Genomic DNA, 23717 nt, shown 5'->3' with positions numbered 1-23717 from the left:
AAGATGATTGTATTTCTTTTTTATTTTATTTGTTTATTTATTTTGAAACAGGGATTCACTGTAAATTCTAGACTGGCCTCAACCTCTTGGCTAGCCTGCCTTAGCTCCCCAAGTGCTGGGACCACAAGTATGCACCACCACACCAGGCTCTAGCTACTGTTAAATAATTCCTACAAGCTTAAATTATCTAGTATACTCCAAAGCATGAATTTTTAAAAATTGAACATTCCCACATTGTGTGGTCTCTGAGAGTTGTAACAATGACAACCACTGCCCAGGCAATGGCAAGGAGCAACATCCATCAGCCTAAAACACCAGAGACTCCCCCAAGCTGAAGTGAAGGAATTGGCAGCATTCCTGGGCTGCACAAGAGATAACAAAAAGCCTGTAAAAGTAGTCTTTGCTCCCCCTGTTCTGGCCTAGCTAAACTGTTTGAATGGATGAGATCTTCCCTCCAAAACACTGACTAGACATTGCTAGACCACAGATGCAGTGTTGAAGATGTGATCATGGTACTTTTTTTTTCCTTTAAAAGTCATATTTAAGTTTTTAATTGAGATAAGGTACTTGCATGTATTTATGGGTCTTGTATAGCTATTTCCTCTGAACTGAAACATTCTCTCCACCCGGGCAGTGGTGGCACATGCCTTTAATCCCAGCACTTGGGAGGCAGAGGCAGGCAGATCTCTGTGAGTTTGAGGACAGCCTGGTGTATAGAGTGAGTTCCAGGAGAGGCTCTAAAGCTACACTGAGAAACCCTGTATCGAACCCCCTCCCCCCCCACACACAAATCTCTCCTTTAAGACTCAGGAAATAAATAAAACTCACAAGTCTGAAGAAGTTCCTGAAATTTACAAGATTCCGGAGGCCCCTCCCATTGGCTGTAGAAGCACTAACAATTGCCAGAAAGAAAATACTTTCCAACTTTCCTAGTTGTTTGCAGATAAAGCAAAGAGCTCTAAGAATGGGGTGGGTTTTTCAGTGTTGCAGCTACTATGAGTCACCCATAATCCTATAAGTAGTGTGTGTGTGTGTGTGTGTGTGTGTGTGTGTGTGTGTGTGTGTGTGTGATGTATGTATGCGTGTGTATAATATATAATACAATTCCAATAAATGGACTGGTTCGCTAGCTAGACTGGGGTGAAATCATTTCTTTGGTCTGTTGTTAATGAATAGACAACTATTCATGTCTCCCCAGGAACACTCCCACAGCAATGGGGTATGTAATGAATTTTAAATATACTATACTGTATATAATGATGAAACCAGGGTAATTGGCCTCTTAACCACTTCAGAAATTTACCACTTCTTTTTGCTGGGAACATTCAGAACACTCTCCACTAGCTATTTTTACAATTTGCTGCCAGCCACATTATCCTATGGTGCTATGAGATATTAGCAGGTAGTCAGTCCCCTATTCAATTGTAGCCTTGTGCCTACTAATCATTTCCCCTCTCTCTCTCCTTCCCCTACTCAAGCTCTGGTAATCATTATTCTATAATGTCAACTTCATAGCTGTCAACTTCATAGCTTCCACGTGTACGTGAGAATCTGCAGAATCTGTCCTGCTGTGATGATCATGGCATTTGAAATGGATAACAAAAAAGTACTCACTGTTGTCCTCAGCAAAACTGTGTCTGCTTCTTGCAAAGGGCATGGGATGCAACTGGTCCAAACCCACCACTCAGGCTTCCAATAGAACATCAACTGAAGGGCCCCAAGAGTCAGGACGGCTGAGACAAAGCACAGGGCTCTCCGTAGATTCTGGGTATGGTAGCCAAACACCTCCTGAATAAGAAATAGAGCATCCCATGTTTCAGTAGTCACATAAACATCATTTTGATTCTAGGGATACACGCTTTAGATACAGAGTTATTGGATGAGAGAGAAATCTGGCATCAGTTGGTAGAATCAGGTTGACTGCAGCTGGCAGCGGATATAATAAAAGGAAAGAGAAACACAAGCCCTCCTCCTGCCCTGCCAAGTGAAATTAAACATTATACAGAAGGAAAAAGGAAGATCTACCTGCTTCTATGCATTTGTAAGAGGCACCTCAAGTGTTTATAATACACTTCATGTTTTAAAGCAGATTTATTTTGTTTAGGTATTAAAGAAATTGTTAATATTAAAGAAAGCAATTGAGACAGACATGACCCACAGATATCCACCTTTATCTATGCTCACATTTGTTTATAATGTTAACTGAATGTGTTTGAAAGTATGAATAAATGTATTGTTTTCTAAACCAACAAAACATAAATTGATGGGCTATCTGCAGACATGAAAGATTCTTAACGGGTCAATTGCACTTACTTATTCTTTTTAAATTATGTTTTTATTATTTAAGACAATTTTAAATTTAATGATATTTTGATCATATTCTTCCCCTCTCCCAAGTCCTTCCAAATCCTCTCCCCTCCCTAACCATTCAGCTGTAAGTTCTTTCCCCCAAAAAACTAAAACCCAATACAACAATAAAACTAAGGAAACAAAATAAAACCCCCTCCACGAAAAAAAAAACCACCAATTTGTAGTGATATTTCAGTTGTTAACCTTTACACTACTGATTTGTTTTTTATTCATTCATTCATTCATTCATTCATTCACTTTTTTAATATAAGAAAATAAAATATTAGATAAGATAAAACAAAAACTATCCCATCGAAGTTGAGAAAGACAAATCAACAGAGGTAAAAGAGCCCGAGAGAAAGCACAAGATGAAAGACTCACTCGTTTGCACACTCAGGAATCCCATAAAAGCACCAAACTGGAAGCCGTAATGTGCACTCCGAGGACCCGGTGCAGACCTGTGCAGGCCCTGTGCACGCTGCCTCAGTCTCTGTGAGTTCATATGAGCTTTGCTCATGTTGACTCAGAGGGTCTTGTTTCGTTGGTGTCCTCCATCCCCTCTGGCTCTTACACTCTTTCGGCCTCCTCCCCCACAGAGTCCCCTGAGCTCTGAAGGGAGAGATTTGGTGGAGACATCCCATTTAGGGCTGAGTGTTCCAAGGTCTCTCACTCTCTGCGTAGTGTCTGGCTGTGGGTCTCTGTGTTTGTTCCCATCTGCTGCAGGAAGAAGCTTCTCTGATGATGACTATTGATAAGGCACTGATCTATGAGTATAGCAGAGTATCATTAGGAGTCATTTTATCACTATAGTTTTTTTCTTTTTTTTTTTTTTTTTTAGACAAGTATTGTTTTGTTTTATCCTAGATCCCTGGGCTATCTAGTCTCAGGTTCTTGGTTGCCCAAGCAGTTTGGGAATGGGTTCCATCATGTGGAGTGGGTCTTAAGTTAAATCAGTTGCTAGTTCATTACTCATGAAACTGAGAAGTTTCTGAATACCAAAGGACACCATCATTAGGACAAAGCCGCAGCCTTCAGAATGGGAAAAGATTTTCACTACATATCTGGTAGGGGGCTAATATCCAAAACATATAAGGAACTCAAGAAAACAGATATCAAGAAAACAAATAACCCAATTAAAAATCGGGTATAGATCAAAACAGAGAATTCTCAAAAGAGGAAAAGCTCAAACAGCTGAGAAACACTTAAAGAAATGTTCAGCATCCTTAGCCACTGGGGAAATGCATCAAAACTAATTTGAAACTTCATCTTACACATGTCAGCATGGCTAAGATCAAAAATATAATGACAGCTCATGCTGGCAAGGATGTGGAGCACAGGGAACACTCCTCTATTACTGAGGGGAGTGCAAACTTGTTCAGCCACTATGGAAATCAGTGTGGTGGATCCTCAGGAAGATCAATCTACCTCAAGATCCAGCTATACCACTCTTGGGCATTTACCCAAAGGATGCTTCATCTTATCACAGAGACACTTGCTCAGTGATAGTCATTACTGTTGTATTCGTAACAGCCAGGAATTAGAAACAACCTAGATGTCCCTCAGCAAATGAATGGATAAAGAAAATATGATACATTTATACAATGGAGTATCACTCATCCACTAGGGAAAAAAAATTACATCATGAAATTTACAGGCAAATACATAAAACTAGAAAAAAAATCATCCTGAGTGAGGTATCCCAGACTCAGACAAATATGGTATATATCCACTTATATGAGGATATTAGCTGTGAAGTCAATGATAATCAACCTGCTCTCTCTCGGGCTCTTTTACCTCTGTTGATTTGTCTTTCTCAAGAGGAGAGGTTATAGAGTAAGGGACTGGACCAGCAGTTTTACCTCTGTTGATTTGTCTTTCTCAAGAGGAGAGGTTATAGAGTAAGGGACTGGACCAGCAGTTTTCAACTTGTGGGTCACAACCCTTTGGGGATTAAACGACCCTTTCATAAGGGTCACATATCAGATATCCTGCATATCACATATCGACATTACAATTCATAACAGTAGCAAAATTACAGTTAGGAAGTAACAACGAAATAATTTTATGGTTGGGGGGTCACCACAACATGAGGAACTGTATTAAAGGGTTGTCACAGCATTAGGAAGGTTACTGAATACTGGACTAGAGGGAACAGATCTCATTAGGAAAGGGCAATAGAATAGATAAATATGGATGGGGAGCTGGAATGGGAGGAATGAGTGGGGAGAGGGAGGGCAGTAGAGTTTGTGGGAGACAATTCAGGCAGAGACAGGTAATATTAAGGGTCATTTGAGGGGTAGTATGAAAACCTAATACAGTGGAAACTTATGAAAATATATACATATATGGAGGTAATCTAAAAGAAATGGTCAAATATTGGAGAGACAAAGACCAAACTAGATATCTGCTGTCACCAAATGAAGCTTCCAGTAGTGAGACTGAATTACATCTAATTGGGTTGTTGGCCAAAGGGCCCCATGTGACTCCATAAACAACCCAGGCTGTTGCCAAAATTATAAATTGCTTTCCACAACCTGACAGCAAGGCCCCATTGCTGATGACAACACCTTCAAACTCATTGAAAATGGAGATGTCACCAGGTGGTAGTGGTGCACACCTTTAATCCCAGCACTTGGGAAGCAGAGACAGACAGATCTCTAAGTTCGAGGCCAGCCTGATCTACAGAGGGAGTTCCAGGACAGTCAGGGATACACAGAGAAACCCTGTCTCAAAAAAAAAAAGGAGGAAGAAAAGAAAAGAAAAAGAAGGTGTCTACATAGAACCTTCACCCTTACATTCCAGCACCTTTGATACAGAAAGGTCCACTGCATGTTCTCAAAACAGAAATGCCATAATCACCAAGCCAGCCACAAAACTTTTATCCACAATGTTGTACTGTCTGCAATATATGCTAGGGCACTTACTTATTCTTAGAATAACATGCTGGGGTATTTGTACCTTTAATAATAGGTTGACTAGCTTGAACTGTTTGGGAGGCTACCAGGCAGTGGGACCGGGACCTGCCCTTAGTGCATGAGCTGGCTGTTTGGAACCTGGGGCCTATGCAGGAACATTTTGCTCAGCCTGGGAGGAGAGGACTGGACCTGCCTGGACTGAATCTACCAGGTTGAGCTGAATCCCCAGGGGAGTCTTTGCCTTGGAGGAGATGGGAATAGGGGGTGGATTGGGGAGAGGGCGGGGAGGGGGGCCGGGAGGAGGGAGGACAGGGGAATACGTTGCTGATATGTAAAATTAAATCAAATTATAAAATTTAAAAAATAAATAAATAAATAAAATAATAATAGGTTGGCTAATATTTGTCATGAATTAAATGAATTTGAGATTTGTTTTAATGGGAAATAGCCTTGGTAATTTAAAACCAAATTTCAGTCTCTACCATTTTCAATGAGGGCTCACAGCATGGTTTTATATTCCAGAAAAACAAACTTTTAGAGTACTTCGAAATACCTGAGGGACACTGATTATTACAGTTGGGTTACAAAGTGTCACCCTACAGGAAATGCTCATGTGTTGACGACTTTGTTTTCAGGAGCACAATTGAGAGATGATTGGGTCATAAATGTATTTGCTTCATCAACTGATTAACGTGTTGGCGAGTTCTTAGCTGAGAGGGTTATTGGGGAGTAGAGCCTGGTTGGAGGATGTGGGTCAGTAGAGGTTGTGCTATTGAATGGTATATCTTACAGACAGAGATAGTTGGGGGGAGGGGGAGAAGGAGGAAGGGGAGGGGAGGGGGAGACAGAGGAGAGGGGGAGAGGGAGAGGAGGATAGGAAGAGGAAGAAGGAAAGGGAGGAGAAGAAGGAGAGGGAGAGGGAGGGGGAAAAGGAGAGGAGTTTTCTGACTTTTCTAGATGCCATGAGATGAGCAGCTTTGCGCGGACTCTCTGCCATGTTCCTGCCTTGTCACAGTCACAGACTTCAAAACAATGGAACCAGACAACCATGGACCAAACCTCTGAAACCATGCACCAACACCAGTCTTTCTTCCTGCAGCTTCTTTACCTCAGGTATTTTGTCACAGAAATGGACACTCACTAACACAGAGATAAACGTATGGTATAAGCTATACAATGGATTTAAGCTGACCTGGGAATTTTTGCTGTTTTTTTCCAACAACTCTAAATTCCCATGTCCAAATCACAGAGTTGTAATATCAGCACAACAGATTTTTTTTACTATGTTTATGGAGTGTTTTTAATGATAAAAAACCTCTTGGATTTTATGCCAGTTTAGATCATGCATCACATAACAAATCTCTTTGCTTAATTCTTTGGGAAAGTATTCATCTTCCATATGACCTTTTTTTTATTAGTTTTTCCTAATAACTCAGTGGTAGATAAAGAGTATAATAAGAGTTGTTGAAAGCAACCCTAAGACAGAGTAGAAAAGTCATCAGTTTACAAAGTAAGATGTCAGTGTGAGTCACTGCTCTGCTTATTATGGGTTGCATGACCTCAGGCAGCTCATTCTCCTCTGGGAAATTCCAGCTCAGTCTTCTGCAGAACTAGGAAGACACGCAGCATGGGGCTGCTGTGCTCAGCCATGGCAGCTTCTGCTTGCATGCGCTGTATCATGAGCATGAGTTGGAGAGTTCCTGTCACTCCTACACAACTCATGTCGAGGAAGGTGCTCATGGCTAGGTAATGCAGCCCTAGTTTGATACTAATGATGAAAGGCTCTGATTTAACATGTGATTTCCATAATTGTATGAATATTTCCAAGATCTCTTCCTCTCCCTGTGCTCCATCTGCTTCTATAACTCCTGGTCTTACCTGTGTATTATAGGTTAATAATATAAATTAGCCAAATAGCATAAATATGCCAGTTTGCATGTTACGACATGATATGCACTCTGAGTTACTCACAAACGTCAGTGTCAAGGGTCAGGTGTGTGCAAAGCAGAAGCATATTAGGATTGGAATATTAGTCCAGCTCGTAGCTGGAAAGAGCTCACTCATAAACACATTTTTTCTGTTTATTTTCACACAGCAGTGACACTAATAATCATATTTCTGTTGCCTGTTTAGTTTTTTCTGTGTAACTTTTTTTTTATTAAAGAGGGGACTTAAAAGCCTAGCAAAGCTTCAGTGAAGCCAGGAGAGCCACAGACTGCTGATAACCTCTTGAATTGAAACAACTCTTTGGGGAAGACAAAGTTCCAAATTCTATCAAGAATTATTTATATGTTTCTACCTCTAATCAATAATTCCTCACTTGGAAGGATGCCCTGATGAAATAACACATAAAAGGGAAGAGATGCTCAGTGCAGCATTGTCTGGAACAGCAAAACTGTTGGTGGAATGAAATGTTAGCCAATGGTTCCATGAGTTTTGAAACACCAGAACAGTGGTCTGTAATGAAGCCATTAAAAACAGAGGGTATGATATTAATGTAAAAACCTGGGGGCATCTATTGTACGATGTTAAATGAAGAGATGTAGATGAACTGAATAATTTGTTTAAAACCTTAGAAGGTGATAAGGACTTAAATAGTCCAAGAGAATTATCACCTGAAGCTGAGAAAGAATTGGCCTTGGTAGAAAAGAAAGTACATGAAGGGCACGTAGATCATATTAATCCAAAGCTGGATTGCATTTTGGTTATTTTACCTTCTAGGCATTCCCCAACAAAGAGAAGCTATGCAGAATGGATGGAACCAAATAGCAGCAGCATAAAATTTAACCCAACTGTATCAGAAACTACATTAAACATAAATGGTCTCAATACTATGAATGAAAACAAGTTGTTAAGCTAAATAATAAAAGGTACACTATATGCTGTTGATAAGAGACACACTTTAAATATAAATAAGAAAGTTATGAGAACAAGAAAAAAATGTAGTGTGCAAATGTTAATGAACAAAAGCTGAGTGACTACATTAATGTCAAACAAAACATTTTGTCACAGATATTTAAGGAAGGAAATATGAGGGAAGAGGACATTTCATGATAAACTCAACAAGAACACAGCAATTCTAAACAAAGAAAAGAAAATCTATCACTAAATTATGCTTTAAACCAAAGTGACTTGAGAATCCTTTCAGTATTCGAGGTTGAAGTGAAACTGCTCTTGTACAAACTCGTTCATAAATGGAGGATATAAGGATGTTCCTAGAGCAGGCCCTGTACCTGGGCAGCACAATAGAGCCAGCCCTATTGGCAGAAGTATGGGTGATCCAAGCCTGAAGGTGTGAGCATAGGAGAGCTATCTCCATTACCCATCTGTCTTGTAGCAGCATGGGTGGGGGAAAAATGCTCCCCCATCAGAGCCTGAGGCAGGTGGGAGATCTGGCCCTGAGGCCATAAGAGCAGAAGTGTCCCTGCCCCTCATCAGCTGCAGCACTCAGGGGAGCAGACCCTGAACCTGGCCTGGGCAATACAGTAGAACTGACCCTGCAGGTGTAGATGTGGGAGAACGAACCCTCAGGATGTGAAAGCAGAACTGGTCCCAACTCTTGCTCATCAGAGAACTAGCCAGGGCAATGCAGGAGAGCTCACCCTGGTGATGAGGACAAGGAAAAGCTGGTGGGCTGGCCAACCCTGCAACTACCCAAGCCCAGAACTAGGGTTATGAGTTGGCCTACTCCATCTGTGATCTGCTGGGGCTTGTGAAGGGACCGGTCCTGACCGGTCCTGCAGACCCAAAGCCGTAGGGTCTCCATAACACAGGGCAACAACAAGATAACCAAGAAGAGTCCCAGTGAGGGCCCAGCATCGATAGTGTAGCTGAAACCAGACCAATGACTCTTTTCAATGAACATGTACAAGTAAAGCATATGGATAAAAGGGTTTACTGAGTGACTCACTGTCACACTACCGCTTCCATTTCCATAAGGAGATTGATTTTCCCCTTTCAATTCTTCTTCTTCTTCTTCTTCTTCTTCTTCTTCTTCTTCTTCTTCTTCTTCTTCTTCCTCTTCCTCTTCCTCTTCCTCTTCCTCTTCCTCCTCTTCTTCCCCTTCCCCTCCTCTTCCTCCTCCTCCTTCTCCTCCTCCTCTCCCCCCTCCTCCTCCTTCTTCTTTTCTCTTAAATTTTATTTTATTTTATTTGGGGGGTGTTGCAAGGGCAGAGAGTGGATATGAGGTATGGGTAAATGAATGGGATAGAGATGCATGATGTGAAAGACATAAAGAATAAATAAAAAGAAAGTTTTTAAGAAAAGAATGTTTCGCCGGGCGGTGGTGGCGCACGCCTTTAATCCCAGCACTCGGGAGGCAGAGCCAGGTGGATCTCTGTGAGTTCAAGGCCAGCCTGGGCTACCAAGTGAGTTCCAGGAAAAGGCGCAAAGCTACACAGAGAAACCCTGTCTCGAGAAACCAAAAAAAAAAAAAAAAAAAAAAAAAAAAAAAAAAAAAAAAAAAAAAAAAAAAAAAAAAAGAAAAGAATGTTTCTAACTTGTCATAACAAGGCCAGAATTATTAGACAGTTGAATAAGCACATTGAAAGGAAAGTTATAGGATATGATCTATGTCACTATACATCAAATAATTATAAAATATGTTATATATATATATATATATATATATATATATACACACATAATGTAGTGGCATAATGAAAAGATAACATTATTACCCAATGGTATTTGTCTGAGGAATGCAGTGATTTGAAAGCCAATGTGCTTTTCCGTGTTATCATTCAGGGGCAAGAATTAAAAGGTCAGTACAGCTGGGCTGTGGTGGCGCACACCTTTAATCCCAGCACTCGGGAGGCAGAGCCAGGCAGATCTCTGTGAGTTCGAGGCCAGCCTGGGCTACCAAGTGAGTTCCAGGAAAGGCGCAAAGCTACACAGAGAAACCCTGTCTCGAAAAACCAAAAAAAAAAAGTCAGTACAAGAGGCAAAGAAAAAGACAGGTGTATATATTTACATACAAGTAATTTGTTTAAGTGCAGATAGATTGAAACTGTATTTGTTTGTTCGGTTGGTTGGTTTTTGAGACAAGGTTGCTCTGTGTAGCCCTGGCTGTCCTGGAACCTGCTCTGTAGACCAAATTGGCCTCGAACTCATAGAGATCTGCCTGCCTCTGCCTCCCGAGTGATTGTAACTATTAATAAGTGAACCCATTAAAGTTATAGGATGGTAGGTAAATTTAGAAAACCCATATGTATTAGTATATATTCATAGAAATTTGAAAGTTGAGTACAAATAATATCAAGAAAAATTCAATTGCATTGTGCTGTATCTAAGAAAGATGTGCTAAGCCTTTGACCAGAGAACTCCATGTTCCTGCTGAGAAAGTAAGATCTAAATAAACGAGAAGAGATAAGAATGTGGGAAATGACACTACTTTCCCACTTAAAGGTTCACTAAGTGCTTTTGTGATCACTGATTAAGTGATTCTAAATTTTCTAGGGAAATACTAAGAATGTAGGGTAGTCAAGAAAATAACTCAGGGCAAAGCAGAAGCATGGAAGACTTACATCACCAGAACTGGAAACTTTCTACAAAGCCGCAGTAATTATGGAAATGCAGTATGCAGGACATGGAAAAAAGGATGATAAATGACAGGACAGGATACAGAAAGGGCCTGAAACACCATCACTGTCCTGCTAGAGGAGAAGCCACTGCACTCAGAGGCTTAAGGTACTTGCCTCAGCAGGGCTGGAGTGAAGGAAAGGATGCTGGGGGACATGGGGTTCCCCTTCATCTATGTGTCATAAGCAAAAATCCACTTTATTTAAATGCAAAAACAAATCCCTTGAAAGAAGACATAAGAGAACTTCAGGTAGACTAACATTTCTTAAGATAAAAATATATATGTATTTGCATTGAACCTAAGGGCAGCTTCATCAAAGGGTCTCTGGAGAAGATGGATTAGCCATTTATAAGGCCTGTTCATTTATATCCTATATAGAAAAGGGGATTTGTATTTGGAATTCACAAAATAAATGCAAATCAATAAAAAAAGAAATAAAACTGAAAAATGGGGGAAATACTTGAATAGACAACTTCAGGGAGCCTGTAAATGATCTACAGCCTTCAAGGGGAAGCCTGGGACTTTGTTAAAGAAATAGGAATGAAGGCCACAATGACGTGTCACAGGTTAGTACAGCAGAGACCATCCAGGAGAGAAATAAATCAGAGGTCTCACATACCATGCTGGAGTTATACTGACACCGTGATAGATCACAGATCAGCTAAAACAAAAAGTACTGAATACTTCAGGCAGTGAAGTTTGGGCACAACTGGTAGAGGTAACCAGCATTCAACTGGAAGTCACTAGAAATGTGAATTGGTGTAAAGGTTTTTAAAGGCAGTGTTGCTACAGGCATGAGTACTCTGCTCAACTCCTGGAGTTTTATACAAGAAAGATAAATGTCTATTTATCTTTATAAAGCTTCTTGAGCTGGGTGGTGTTGGCACACGCCTTTAATCCTGACACTTGGGAGGCAGAAGCAGGAATATCTCCGTGAGTTTGAAGCCAGCCTGGTCTACATAATGAGTTCCAGGTCAGCCAGGGCTACACAGCGAGACTCTGTCTCAAAAGAAGAAAAGAAAGGAAAGAAAGAAGAAAGCTTCTTAAACAATAATATTCAGACCAGCTATATTTATGAAAGTCAAGGAAAGTCTGTCAAAAGAAGAAAGATAATAAATGTGCTATCATCCGTGGTATACCACAAAACAACTTTTAAAAAGTAACCTCTCATATTTATACCAATGTGAATAGATTCCAGACAACACAGTGAGTAAATCAAGTACTGGAAAAAAGGAGTTTATGAGTCTGCTACAGTTCAAGAAGGAGCAGGAGTGACTGACAGCAGCCACTGAACTGTATGCTTAAGTACCGTACTTCACTGACATCACTGTATTTATGCATGGCAATAAAAGATGTAAAAGAAAGAGAAGTGGAGTGGGTTTTTTTTTATGACACTGTGTTCCAAGCAAATGGAAGGAACTTTAATGATTTTAATGGGAATATTTGAGAAAGGGAAAAATGGCCCTCAAATTTAAAGCTCCAATAAATGAAAAGTCTGGACTTGGTGGTGCATGCCTTGGTGGTGCATGCCTTGGTGCCACATGCCTTGATGGTGCATGCCTTGGTGGTTCTGCCTCCTAGTACTTAGTGAGTTTTAGGGTACACTGAACTACATAGCAACTTCCATGCCAACCAGGGCTACATACCGAGGCCCTGTCTCCAAAATAATAAATAATAAATAGTATTTCCATGAGAAGTAGAAAGTTTGGTGGCCTGATCAATCTGTAGCTGCTCCCTGATATATTCATGGGAAGGAGCTGACATCCATGAAAGGAGAGGTAAAATCACATCCCTACTAAAGAACTGCCAAGATAAGTGAAGATACTGTGGTGGTTTGGATGAAAATGACTCTCATAGGCCCATGCTGAGATGTAGAACTCTCAGTAACCTATCCAGCACCATGTCTGCCCGTGTGCTGCCCTGCCTCCTGCCATGAAGATAATGGACTAAACCCCTGAACAGTATGCCAGCCCCATTTAAATGCTTTCCTTTATAAAAGTTGCAGTAGTCATGGCGTCTCTTCATAACAATAGAAACCCTAAGACAGATACTTGCAGGACTTTTTTTTTTTTTTTTTAAGCTGGGAACATCTTATTACCAAAATGTCATCTCACTGCTTGGGAGGCTGAGGCAGATCTAGCTCAAGGCCGGCCTGGGGTACAAAATGAATTCGAGGCTAAACTGGGAAACTCAATGAGGCCTTGCTTGTCTCCAAATAAAAGTCACAAAAGGTTCCAGAGATAAAGCTCACTGGCAGAAAGCTTGTTTGGTGTGAGGAAAGCCCTGAGCTCAGTCACTAGCATGGGGATGGGAGGAAGAGAAGCAAACAGTGGTAGAGGCAGGAAGGGAGAAAATGCAGGAGAAACGAAAGGAAGGATGGGACTTATAAACACCACCATAATATTCTGAAATATGCACCTTCCTGAGCAAAGAGGAAGAGCATCGATGCTTCTGCTTCCTTGACCAATGAGCCTCATTCATGAACCTTGGTGAGAGGCCTTTGTTAATCCCTTCTCCGCTTTCCCCAGGGCATGAGGTCTGCTGCGGGACTGGAGGTCCTAGCGAAAGCATTGCTGCTCCAGCTGGCATTCCTTTGTTCAAATGCTCTCCCTGGCTTACCAGTGCTTTCTGATCACAGCCTAGCATAATACATTTCCTATATGCTAATTAACCTCGAGTATCCTTTAATTTTGATGACTATGCCTCCAGACAGGGCCGCTCGATTTTTTTTCCCCCTAAAGATGTGTATCGTACAACACCAGTAAAGTCCACCAAGAGATGGAGTTTAGAAACGGGAGGGAGGAAAATAGCCAGAGGTGATACAAATGAAGATATAGGGAAGTGGACGGGAAGATAAGAATGCCCGATCCATTATACATGGTTCCTTGCAAAAGCCGGGTTTTGCCCCCAGGTTACCCATGTGATTTCGGGCTTTGATTCCCTCAAGTCTGTTTCCATCTCTCTCCTCTGGATAATACCATTGGCACATGCCTGGGGGAGTGGCTGTGACGACAGGAGAGACGTAAGCAATGCAATGGGTACACATTGTGGATGGGTGGTTTGGGAAGAGCTTCAGGCAACGGGGAGGTAACCGGTTGCTGCATGCCAAGTCAGGGTTGGCAATGGCAACAACCTACATTCCAGGAGTCGAGAAACCAGACCTACCACTGGGTAGTGGCAGGACGTCAGATGAGTCCATTTGTTTTCTCTCTAAACACCACCATTCCTTCATTTCTTTGATTCTGACCAGAGTTCTGAATTTCAGATGCCAGGGGGTGGACCTCAGCCCTTACTGTATTCTCTAAATCCAGGACACAGAACCCGGAATTAGGAGCTACAATGAGATACACACATGTGTGGGGCGTTTACCCACCAAACCCAAGTTCCCCAGAGTTTTCTTGAGTGTGAGCAGCAGGAAATATTAGATAGAAGGATTTAGATTGTGGAGCTAAACAGATAGAAAATAAAGGATAGCCTCGAGAGGGCCTGGAACCTATTCCAACGGGCCCTGACTGTCTCTGCCCCAGGGTTTTTATAGAGACGCCAAGGGGTGGAGCAAAAGACCTCCTCCCCCAGCACAGCCAAGTGCAGACCATCTCAGACACCTGCACTCAGGCCCGTGGTCCTAATCATCCTCTATGCGGACCTGCTGGGTAAAGCCACGAGGAACCTGAAAACGGGCTCCCACACACGTGCTGTTTCTCAGAGACTGTTGTATGTCACAGTTCAGAGCCAAGTTTCTATGCAGTTCTGACAAGACGGTCCCTGTTCTTTACACCACACCCCTGTGCCTTCTAGAAGCTCTTTTCTTTTGTTCCTCTCTCTATCACTTACCAACTATGACTTAAATTGGCTGAAATTTGGACTTCTCACGTGAAAAATGTAGCTGCTTGTAAAACACAACAGAAACAGTTTGATATCGGTTAAAGGCTGAGGACATGTTATGAGACAATCAAACTCCAATCAACCCCATTACTTAGCCAGATGTATGACTCGGGAAGCCCACTGTACATGTTCTGATGCCTCCCTTCCCTGCTTCATGAACGGTAATAATCAACAACCTCCTGCAGATGTGAGATAGTAATAAGACAACCCAGAAAGCATGTTCCGTGGTCCCTGCAGTGTTCTGAGCACTCAGTACATGTTGAGTTAATATCGTCACGGGTGCTACACAATTCAACAAAATTTCCACAGATTAGTGGCTAGTTCTTTTGAACTCACAGTAGAGTAATTTGGCCACGAGCGACATGCAGAACAAAATGTTATTTCTAAAGGTGATTGATCCTCTGGCTTAAGTAGATCTTTTACTTCTCCCAAAGAGAACAAGTTGTCAAAGTGGAAGTCAAATAGAGGCCCGGATAACACCACTTGCCTTTAAGGTGTGTGAAACTGGAGAAAAGGGCTTGAGGAAAGACCAAATTAATTCAAAGATTAGCTGACCGTAGTAACTGCGTATTAAATCGTGAACTCACATGCACCTACACACATGGGGGAGGGGGAACACAGCTTTGCGAGGAGAAAGCAACGTAATACGGTGGTATACTAGCGCATCCTGCCTCTGATGCCTCTGCCGTGTGATCTTGTCTATCTCTGTTGCTTCACGGAGCCCCACTTTCCACAAGTATAAAATAGGTATCTGATGAGGTACTAGCCCATAGAAAGCACTTCTTAAAGTGCTGCTTTGTTCTCACATAGGTAGCTCCTGCACTTTCCAACAGAGGAGGCTCTATGATGGATGAGATGCCTGGGGAGAGCAGTCCTGAAGTATCACCTCTTGGAATCCTTCCACCCCTGTGGCTCCTTGCCTTGGGACATTCCTGCTGCTGAATTTTCATTGTGTCTAGAATACTAACTAATCAGCTTTCACAGCTCTTCTTATTCTTGTTTCCTGTCCACGGGTATAGCCATCTGAAATATTTGGTTGAGTATCCCACAGCTGTAGGAGCAGCAGTATGTGAATGAGGTGCTTTGGAATGAATGTTTTATTTTACAGCTTACAGCACATTCACTCAGTCTTACATCCTAATGGTACAAAGTCCAAGACATAGCAAAAGCCTTCTCCCTACTACAGATGCCTTCTGGAAAGAGCAACGGCAGCTGAGTTTGCTTTTGCTTCTGTTTGTGTTTTGTTGTTTGTGGTTTCTTTAACTGTAACACGTTTGGCTATTTCATGGGCAAGGATGTTCTAATGGCCTTAGAGCATTTCTCTGTGCAAACATCCAACTTTAGTCACTTTAGTCAAGGTCAAGGAGATCAGATATCTGTTTTCTTCTGTGAGGGAAGAATTCATTATGTTTTAGTTTTTATTTTCAAGCAACAACCCCAATACTACCTTCCTATTTATTAAAAATTCTCCATTTGTTTCATCTGTTTGGACATACCACATCATATTCCTTTACATGTTCAAGGAGAGACATTTCTACAACTCTGCCTTTTTCTCTACCTCTGACAGGACCTCAAAGTTCTTTTTAATATTAAGATAATATTATGCACATTAGATGGATCACATTGGTACCGTCTTTATGCCCAAACCATTTCTCTCAATTTGGCTACATGTTTAATTGATACTATCACTGAGTACCAGCCTAGACAGATATACCTTTGCCCATCATATCTTGCATTCATTCGATGAACAGCACTTTGTGGAGGAAGAGGAAGTCTTTGTTTTATTTAGATGTGTATATTTACTTATTTGTGGAGGTCTGAGACAGAATTTTGCCCTGTCTGGCCTGGAACTTGCTACGTGGACCAGACTGGCTCTGAACTTTCACTGACCCTCCTGGCTCCTCTTTTTTGCAGTTGCAGGCATGAGCCACCGTACCTAGAAGAGGAGGTCTTGAACCACCTTTGCTTATGTAAAATCTTCCTCGATTATCTATTTATCTATCATTTAATTTTCCTAGGAATCTGTGAAATTGGTTTGGTTGGCTATTAAAAAAAAGTAAATATGACTTGTATTTATAAATTACTCCATTTGCAAATAAAACAAACTGAATTTGTTGGTGAAGCAAATAGGAGACAGCAGCAAGTGTGGACCACAGGATAAAGAGATGCCTGACTGGCTAGCAGGGGCAGTTTCTAGAACCAGTGTTTGCCCTACATTAAGGCCAGGGGACAGCGTGAGATGCTCTATGACAGGCCATTTGGGGAATAAGAGTGCCACTGATCAGAAGAGGAACCTCAGAAAGTTTTTGGTTGCAATTCCTTACTGAGAAAAAGTCAACGATTCTATGTGTTTGGCAACTGGGAGTCTGCTATGCGCTTTAGAGGGTTTCAGTTCTTCACAGGTCATGCATGTCCTTGTAGGCCAGCTAGTGCCACTTACTGACCTTAGCTTCTTGAAACAATAGAAAGTATAGAATTATAAATTCTCAAATTTTTTTTCTGAAAGTCTGAGTTTTGCTACTGTGGTAATTTGAAAGGAAATACAGGACTCTCAGCTCCTTCTCCAGCACCATGTCTGCCTGCATGCCATTCGCCATGATGACGTTATGTGCACCGGGTGTCGGGTCCCCTGGAGCTGGAATTACAGACAGTTGTGAGTTGTCATGTGGGTTCTGGGAATTGAACCCAGGTCCTTTGGACGAGCAGTCAGTGTTCTTAACCACTGAGCCATCTCTCCAGCCACCACCACCCCCCACTGAACCTCTGAACTGTAAGCCAGTCCCTTGCAAGAGTGCCACGGTCATGGAGTCTCTTCACAGCAGTAGAAACCCTAACTAAGACAGCCACTAAAAATAACTTCCTGGAACTTTACTTTTAAAGCACAGATTAAGCAGAACCATTTTTATTTTTACTATTCTGTCAAACAGACTGGTTTTAAGATCTCCTAGGACCAATTTTTATGGCTATACACACTGGTAACTAAAATTCACTCATGGTAAAAATCAAACACTTCAATCACTATTTCATACATAGCTATCAAGCCCATATCTCTGCCATGCTTCACCCTATATGTTACTAGTCATTTAGAACTACTGAGACCTGTTATAGTGTATCTACCACATCTCTTCCACAAATAGGCCTAAAGGAAGTTTTCATCTTGATTGCATCACTGATATTATCTCTCCCTCACATCCAGGTGTCACATGGAAATTGATAAGCTTCTTTTCATCCAAGCTGTTAACGGTATTAACAGGTATCACTAGAAAACCAGTAGGACTACCTTTTATATTTCAATATGTACTTTTCAATATTGATCCTTTGGATGTCTTTTGAGAGAACGAGGGGATGTCCTTTAATGGGTGTAAGTAATGTATGGCATTGTACGCAATGATCTATATATTCACATCTGATTTTTCTTAGCAACTCTTCATACATTTGGTCTTTATGATGGTGGCACTCAAGCAGTTACCATTTTCCGAGCTTTCATCAGAGAAAAGAAAAACACACTTGATACAACTTATCCTATCTGCCTGCCTCTTCCATTTGCATCTCCTAAACACAATGTAAATGAACCCCTTTCTTGTCATAGCATTCTCCATATTTTAGACTTGACCCTCACAAAACTTGTTGTATTGGAAGGGCAAGTAGTTCCGGTTTCAGGCAACCAGCAAAGTCTATTTCCACACCACTTGAATAGCAATGACTGCATCCTGGATCCTGAAGTTCCTGTTTGTGGGATAAGCATTTCCCCCATGTGAAATGCTACCCTTGCCGTTCTATGTCCTCCACACCAAAGAGCCATTTTCTTTTTTTGGGTTGTTCCCATTTGGGATCTTGACACCCAAGCAGTCAGTATCAGCATGAGGGGAGAGTCTAAGGGAACCATTTGTGACTCAAGTGAGTGGAAGTGGTACTGGTGACCCTGATGAGACCTAAGTGAAGAGCCTGCTCAGAAAGTATGAAGAGTTCCCATCAACGGAGGACCCTGACGCAGAGACTAATGTGTATACAGTGTGCCTCCAGACCTGCCCGGATCACAGGCATGAAGTGGACCTGACGAAGATTTTCTCAGGAATGGCAGTGTGTCCAACTGTGATGTGAGGATGGAGGCCGCCAGCAGCTCCTTCATTCCTGACATCCAGTCCCCCAAAGCCACCAAGATCACAGTCCAGTACCTGACACTAGGGAGCTTGTGACTCGATTAACGCACTTCAAGTTTCAGAACATGACAGAATCTACTGGAATGTACCCCAGGATAAGAAACTTGTTGAAGACCTCACGTTCCAATCAGTAGAGAAACAGAAAGACTTCTTTCTGAGTGTTGTGTGCCTCAGCGCTGGGCCTTTACTGGTAACTGGGCTAAGGTGACAGACGAAACCTCTCTCCTGTTTGTCCTGCAGACGTCCAACATCTACCCAAGAGTAACTGTTGTCTCCACTCAGGCCTGCTTTAAAAAAGAGAAGCCTGGGCCCTCTGGAGTGCTGTATTTGACGCTCACTGTCGGCAACCCGATGGGAGTAGTGTAGTGGTGTATAAGTTGGTTTAGCAACGGTATGTGAAGACTTGTACTATTTTTGGATTCGGAGTGTCTGCCAAAAGTGATGGTTTTTATGTCTTTTGTACGTTGTTTTCCCTTCCTATATTTTGCTATATATGAGCTTAGTATTTCACTTTTAAAACGAAAATTCTAAACCATTTTAAATTCATCATTCAGCTTCAACAACCAGGTGGAAAAAAAAATCAAAGATGAACATCTTTGTCCTATTTGGGATATTTTTGTCGGAATTACAGGCATGGATTTTAATAACTCTTTTGCTTTTGTAATTTAATTCTTCACTTACAGATATGTCCACCTTTGTGGACAGAGGTTTAATAAGCTTTCTTATACATAGAAAAATAAAACAATACGTGTCGCTCATGGATACCATTCTCACTCTTCTTACGGAGGTTCAATAGACAAAAACTCAGGAGAGAATCTGTGAGCACATTCACACACACGTACACACACATTCACACATACACATGCACACGCACATGCACATGAAGGAGTCCATGAATCCCCATGTGTTGGAATAGAAACACAATGATGTCTCCATAAGGGCTCAGAAGGAGCTGTAATGCATCCCCGACTCTGGGACTCCCTGCTGCCTGTTTCCTGCCTTTTTCACCTAATATCTCTCGAAACAAAGTGGCAGCGACAAGCAACTCCAGTTAAATAACTCATCTAACAACCACAACTTAAACCCAAGTCATCCTGAGGCAAAACTCATCTCCCTGGTCGTTGTGATACACAGTTTGCGGGGTGTGGGTGTGGTATGAAGGCTCTCGAGGACTGTCAGTGAAGCTGTGGGTCCTTCAAGAAAACTGACAAGAGAGAAAAAAATCTCTCTGTGACTGGTGGGGCTGGGGGAAGGCCCTGGGAGAGGCCCAGGTTTAGAATGAAGAAAATAAAAAGACTGAATGAGAGCTGGGGTTATAGTGAGGACGGTGGGAAGTAGAGGGAGGAGGTTGGGAAGGTCAGGAATGGCCTGCACGGTTAGCGTGTCTACGCTCGCAGGCATTGTACAGGCAGAATGAGCGTCAAATCATCCGGAACTATGGCAGGACAGTGTTCAGTCACTCTGCCTTGGAGGATTCCGGCCCGAGAGTGGGAGTCAAGAATGAGGCTGGAGCTCAGTTCTCCAAGCTAACATAATGCTTTTTAGCTATGCTGGGCCCAGCAGAATAACCCCAGATTGCCCTGGAATAATTCCCAGGCCTTCTTCATCCGCTTAAAATTCTTCCTGGGTGTTGGACTGAAGGAATTTATTATTTGATCTAACAGTGTCTACTTTTCACTTCAAATTCCCTCCCACACTCGCCACAGATTGTCAGCTTAAAGTGGTGAGTGTAAGTAGAAGTCACACTGGGCCCTGGAGAGCCTTCAGCGCGGGAAGAGCAAGTGAGGAGACACCGAAGTGTCACTGTTTTGCAGCCTCAATGTGGACACTAAGCCAGACCCAGGTTTACTTTGATCTCATGGTTGTTTTTCAGAAAATTCATTTCCACAACATTATCATCTGGCTGTTCGACTGAAAGCTCCAACGCTTTTGGCTTTCCTTCTTTGAACTCCTCAGGCCCGATAGCACTGAGCAGTTGATTGTAGGACAGGAATTTTCTGGAACTGAGTCACAGACTTTTGGTCACCTCACCCAGTTACCGACTGGCTGGAATCAGGTCACAGGCAGGCTGTGCTGCCTGCCCCAGAGTAAGATTTGGGGAGGAGACTCCATTGCCAACCTGCCTCCCAGAATGCCTTGACAACGTAAGGGTGTCAGAGCACGGTTATTCCCAATGATACTCCCAAAAGAGGTTTCCAGCGGACAGCTCTACAAATATTTGCTCAACTGTAAAAGCAAAGGAAACCTAGCATCTGCCCCACAACTCAGTCTTTTGATTGCCTCTGTAAATAGGAGTACTAAAATGCCAAATGCAACACACGGTTAGGAAACAGTAAGAGCAACATGAAGCCTTCAGGACCACTCATTTATAGGAAAAAAAAAATCAGACCATGCAGTGGTGAACAGAGGGGAAGGATTCTAAAACATGATGCCATCATGAAGTCCAGTGCAGTACAGTGATGCAGAAGAGTGGGCTACATTTGTCATTTTTAATTTCCCAGAAGCCCCAATAAGAAGGAAAAAGAAGCCGATAGAATTAACTCGTATAATAGATTCTATCCAACTCAGTCTACCCTAAAATAGCATTTCCACCTGTAACTGATATGGAAATTATTAACAGGGTATTTTAGCTAAATTCTAAGTCTAACATGTATTTGACACCCAGAAGGCCTTTTTATTTGGACCAGCTGCTTTCCTGGCACTGAAAAAAAACCACAAAGTAGCCATCTTATTGCACAGCGTATCTGCAGATTAATTACTTATTAATAAAGAAGTATAATTAATTGATAATATAATAAATATATAAGATTAACAAATGAGAATAGTGGAGCTACAGGTAAAGACGTTGTAAGGCCTGAAGAGGGAAACTGACACTTTCTGAGAGATGAACCAAGATTCGGGGTTCACTTCAGCCTCTGTTCACTCTGCTGTCCCTTCCCAACTGTCTCCCATTTTCTCGTCTCCTATTCTCCTTGTCCCTATGGGAGACACTGTTGGAGAGTGGACAAGCCGGGGTAGAAAGAGGCAAAGAATGGGCTGGATTTGCAGCCTGTCGAATGACCTTGGATGAGTTACCCAACCTCCTTGGTCTCAGATTGCTTTTCTAAGAAATAGGATTAGTTCCTTCAGTGCTGGGTTGTAAGGATTAAGTGAAATCATAAATATAAACTGCTCAGCATCAAATGGACACTATAGAACTTTCACATTTTTAGTGGCTACTTTTTAAGATTTATATAAGTGTAGAATAAGGGGCAGAAGGAAGGAAGAAAAGGAAGCAGAAAAGAAAGAAAAAAATCGAGTGTGCGAAAGTCTCAGACTCGGTGCCGCTTCTCAGCACTCGGTGCCTCGAGGCCCCCTTGATCTCAGTAACCCGGTGACTTCCTCCCAGATCACCATAGTCCGGGCTGTGCAAACAAGCCCACAGGAGACTAAGAAAAGAAAGTTCCCATTTCACCAATTTCTCCAATGCCATAGTGACCCAGGTGGTCCGGGGGAGAACCCTCAATGGGGGAGCGCATGCCCAGGACTCTGCAAAGTGTCTCGGACACTGCTCACAGACTCTGCCATCCAGAGCTACATCTTGCTCAGTCCCTCCAGGTTCCCCCATGTTACCAGACCCAGACCCTTCCAGGTCCTAGAAGCAGCAGCCTTGCTGCCTCGGTCTCTCCTCTGCTGCCCCAGCAACCAACCCTTGGCCACTTGAAGAAGACATGAAAAGAGGGCAGACTCACCAGCTCATTCTCCTCTCCTTCATTGAGCAAAGCCTGATGGACATTCTTACTCTTCTCCATCTAGAGCAGCATGTGTGGGTCCCTTCGGACCACTGCGCGAGGGAATGTCAGGGCCACCTGTGTCTGCGACTCAGACGCTGCTTGTCATCGCTCCTCTCAGGTGCTTACAAAACCCGCTGGCACCTTGCCCTTTACAACAACAAAGGAGAAAGGCAAGGCTTTCCACGGCCACGGGATTGGTCTGCTAATTTATCTGCTTGATGTGTGTGGTTTTTTTTTCTTCCGAGTGTTTATTTACCGAGCTACATGTGAAGTGCCTCCAGCCTGAGGGAATGATGGGGGGGGTGGGGGCGGGGCAGGGGCAAGCTGTTGTATCAAAAAGTAATTTCACATGCAACCCATGAAAGTCCCCACCAAAGATTGGGAATGGCCACCGTGCTAAAAACACAAGGCAACAGAGTCTTATTTGTCTTGTGAGCGCTGTGGAAGCTCGTGGAATTTAGAGAATCTGTGAACACGGAGTGGTAATAGAAACTGGAGGAAGGGGTGTAGGACTCCTTCTGGAATCGGGGTTGAGGGGGTGGGAATGAAGTTCTAATCCCTGCTCTACTGATGACCCTGGATAAATCACTTAAAATCTGAATTTCCGGTTTCTGATATGTAAAATGTCAATGATAATTATAGGGATGATATAAGGGCTCATAATGATGTTTGCAAAAGGGTAAATGTAACTTCTGCCACCTCCATTGAGAGACAGGCAATCATCTTCTTCGCAATCATAGCACTAATCAAGGAAGAGACTTCTGGAATAACTATGGAATAACTGGATTCCACAGCTCACAAAACTGGAAGGGGGAGAGAAGAGTAAGAGAGATGATTATTAAGGATATAACCTGAATTTTCCACCCCCTGAATAATCACCCTTGAATTCGATGTTTTTCTCAAAGGGGGTAGGAAAATGGACCCATTCTTGGGTTAACTGGTTAATTTTTAATTAAGCGCACACACACACATACACACACACACACACACACACACACACACACACACACACACCAAACTTTCACTATTTTCCGTGTAGTTCATTGCATCTATC

The 23717-nt window shown here is 42.4% G+C and overlaps 1 protein-coding gene across 2 annotated transcripts in view; it reads right to left on the bottom strand.

The window, feature by feature from the left end:
• Atp13a5 (ATPase 13A5) overlaps positions 1–22873 on the bottom strand; it is a 127590-nt gene extending 104717 nt beyond the window's left edge. For both annotated transcript variants that reach the window (XM_052740600.1, XM_052740601.1), the window contains exons 1-2: positions 22622–22873; positions 1615–1788 (exon numbers count right to left, since the gene is read on the bottom strand). In XM_052740600.1, coding sequence (XP_052596560.1) covers positions 1615–1788; positions 22622–22681 — 234 coding nt within the window. In that variant the 5' untranslated portion in view covers positions 22682–22873. The remainder of the gene's footprint in view (positions 1–1614; positions 1789–22621) is intronic.
• Between the last annotated feature and the right edge of the window lie 844 nt (positions 22874–23717).

The sequence above is a fragment of the Peromyscus californicus genome, unplaced genomic scaffold (genome assembly GCF_007827085.1).
Source record: "Peromyscus californicus insignis strain IS unplaced genomic scaffold, ASM782708v3 Scaffold_16__1_contigs__length_79575227, whole genome shotgun sequence".
Taxonomy (NCBI): Eukaryota; Metazoa; Chordata; class Mammalia; order Rodentia; family Cricetidae; genus Peromyscus; species Peromyscus californicus.
Note: the sequence above shows the minus strand (reverse complement) of the source record. Positions and strands in the feature narration are given on the sequence as shown.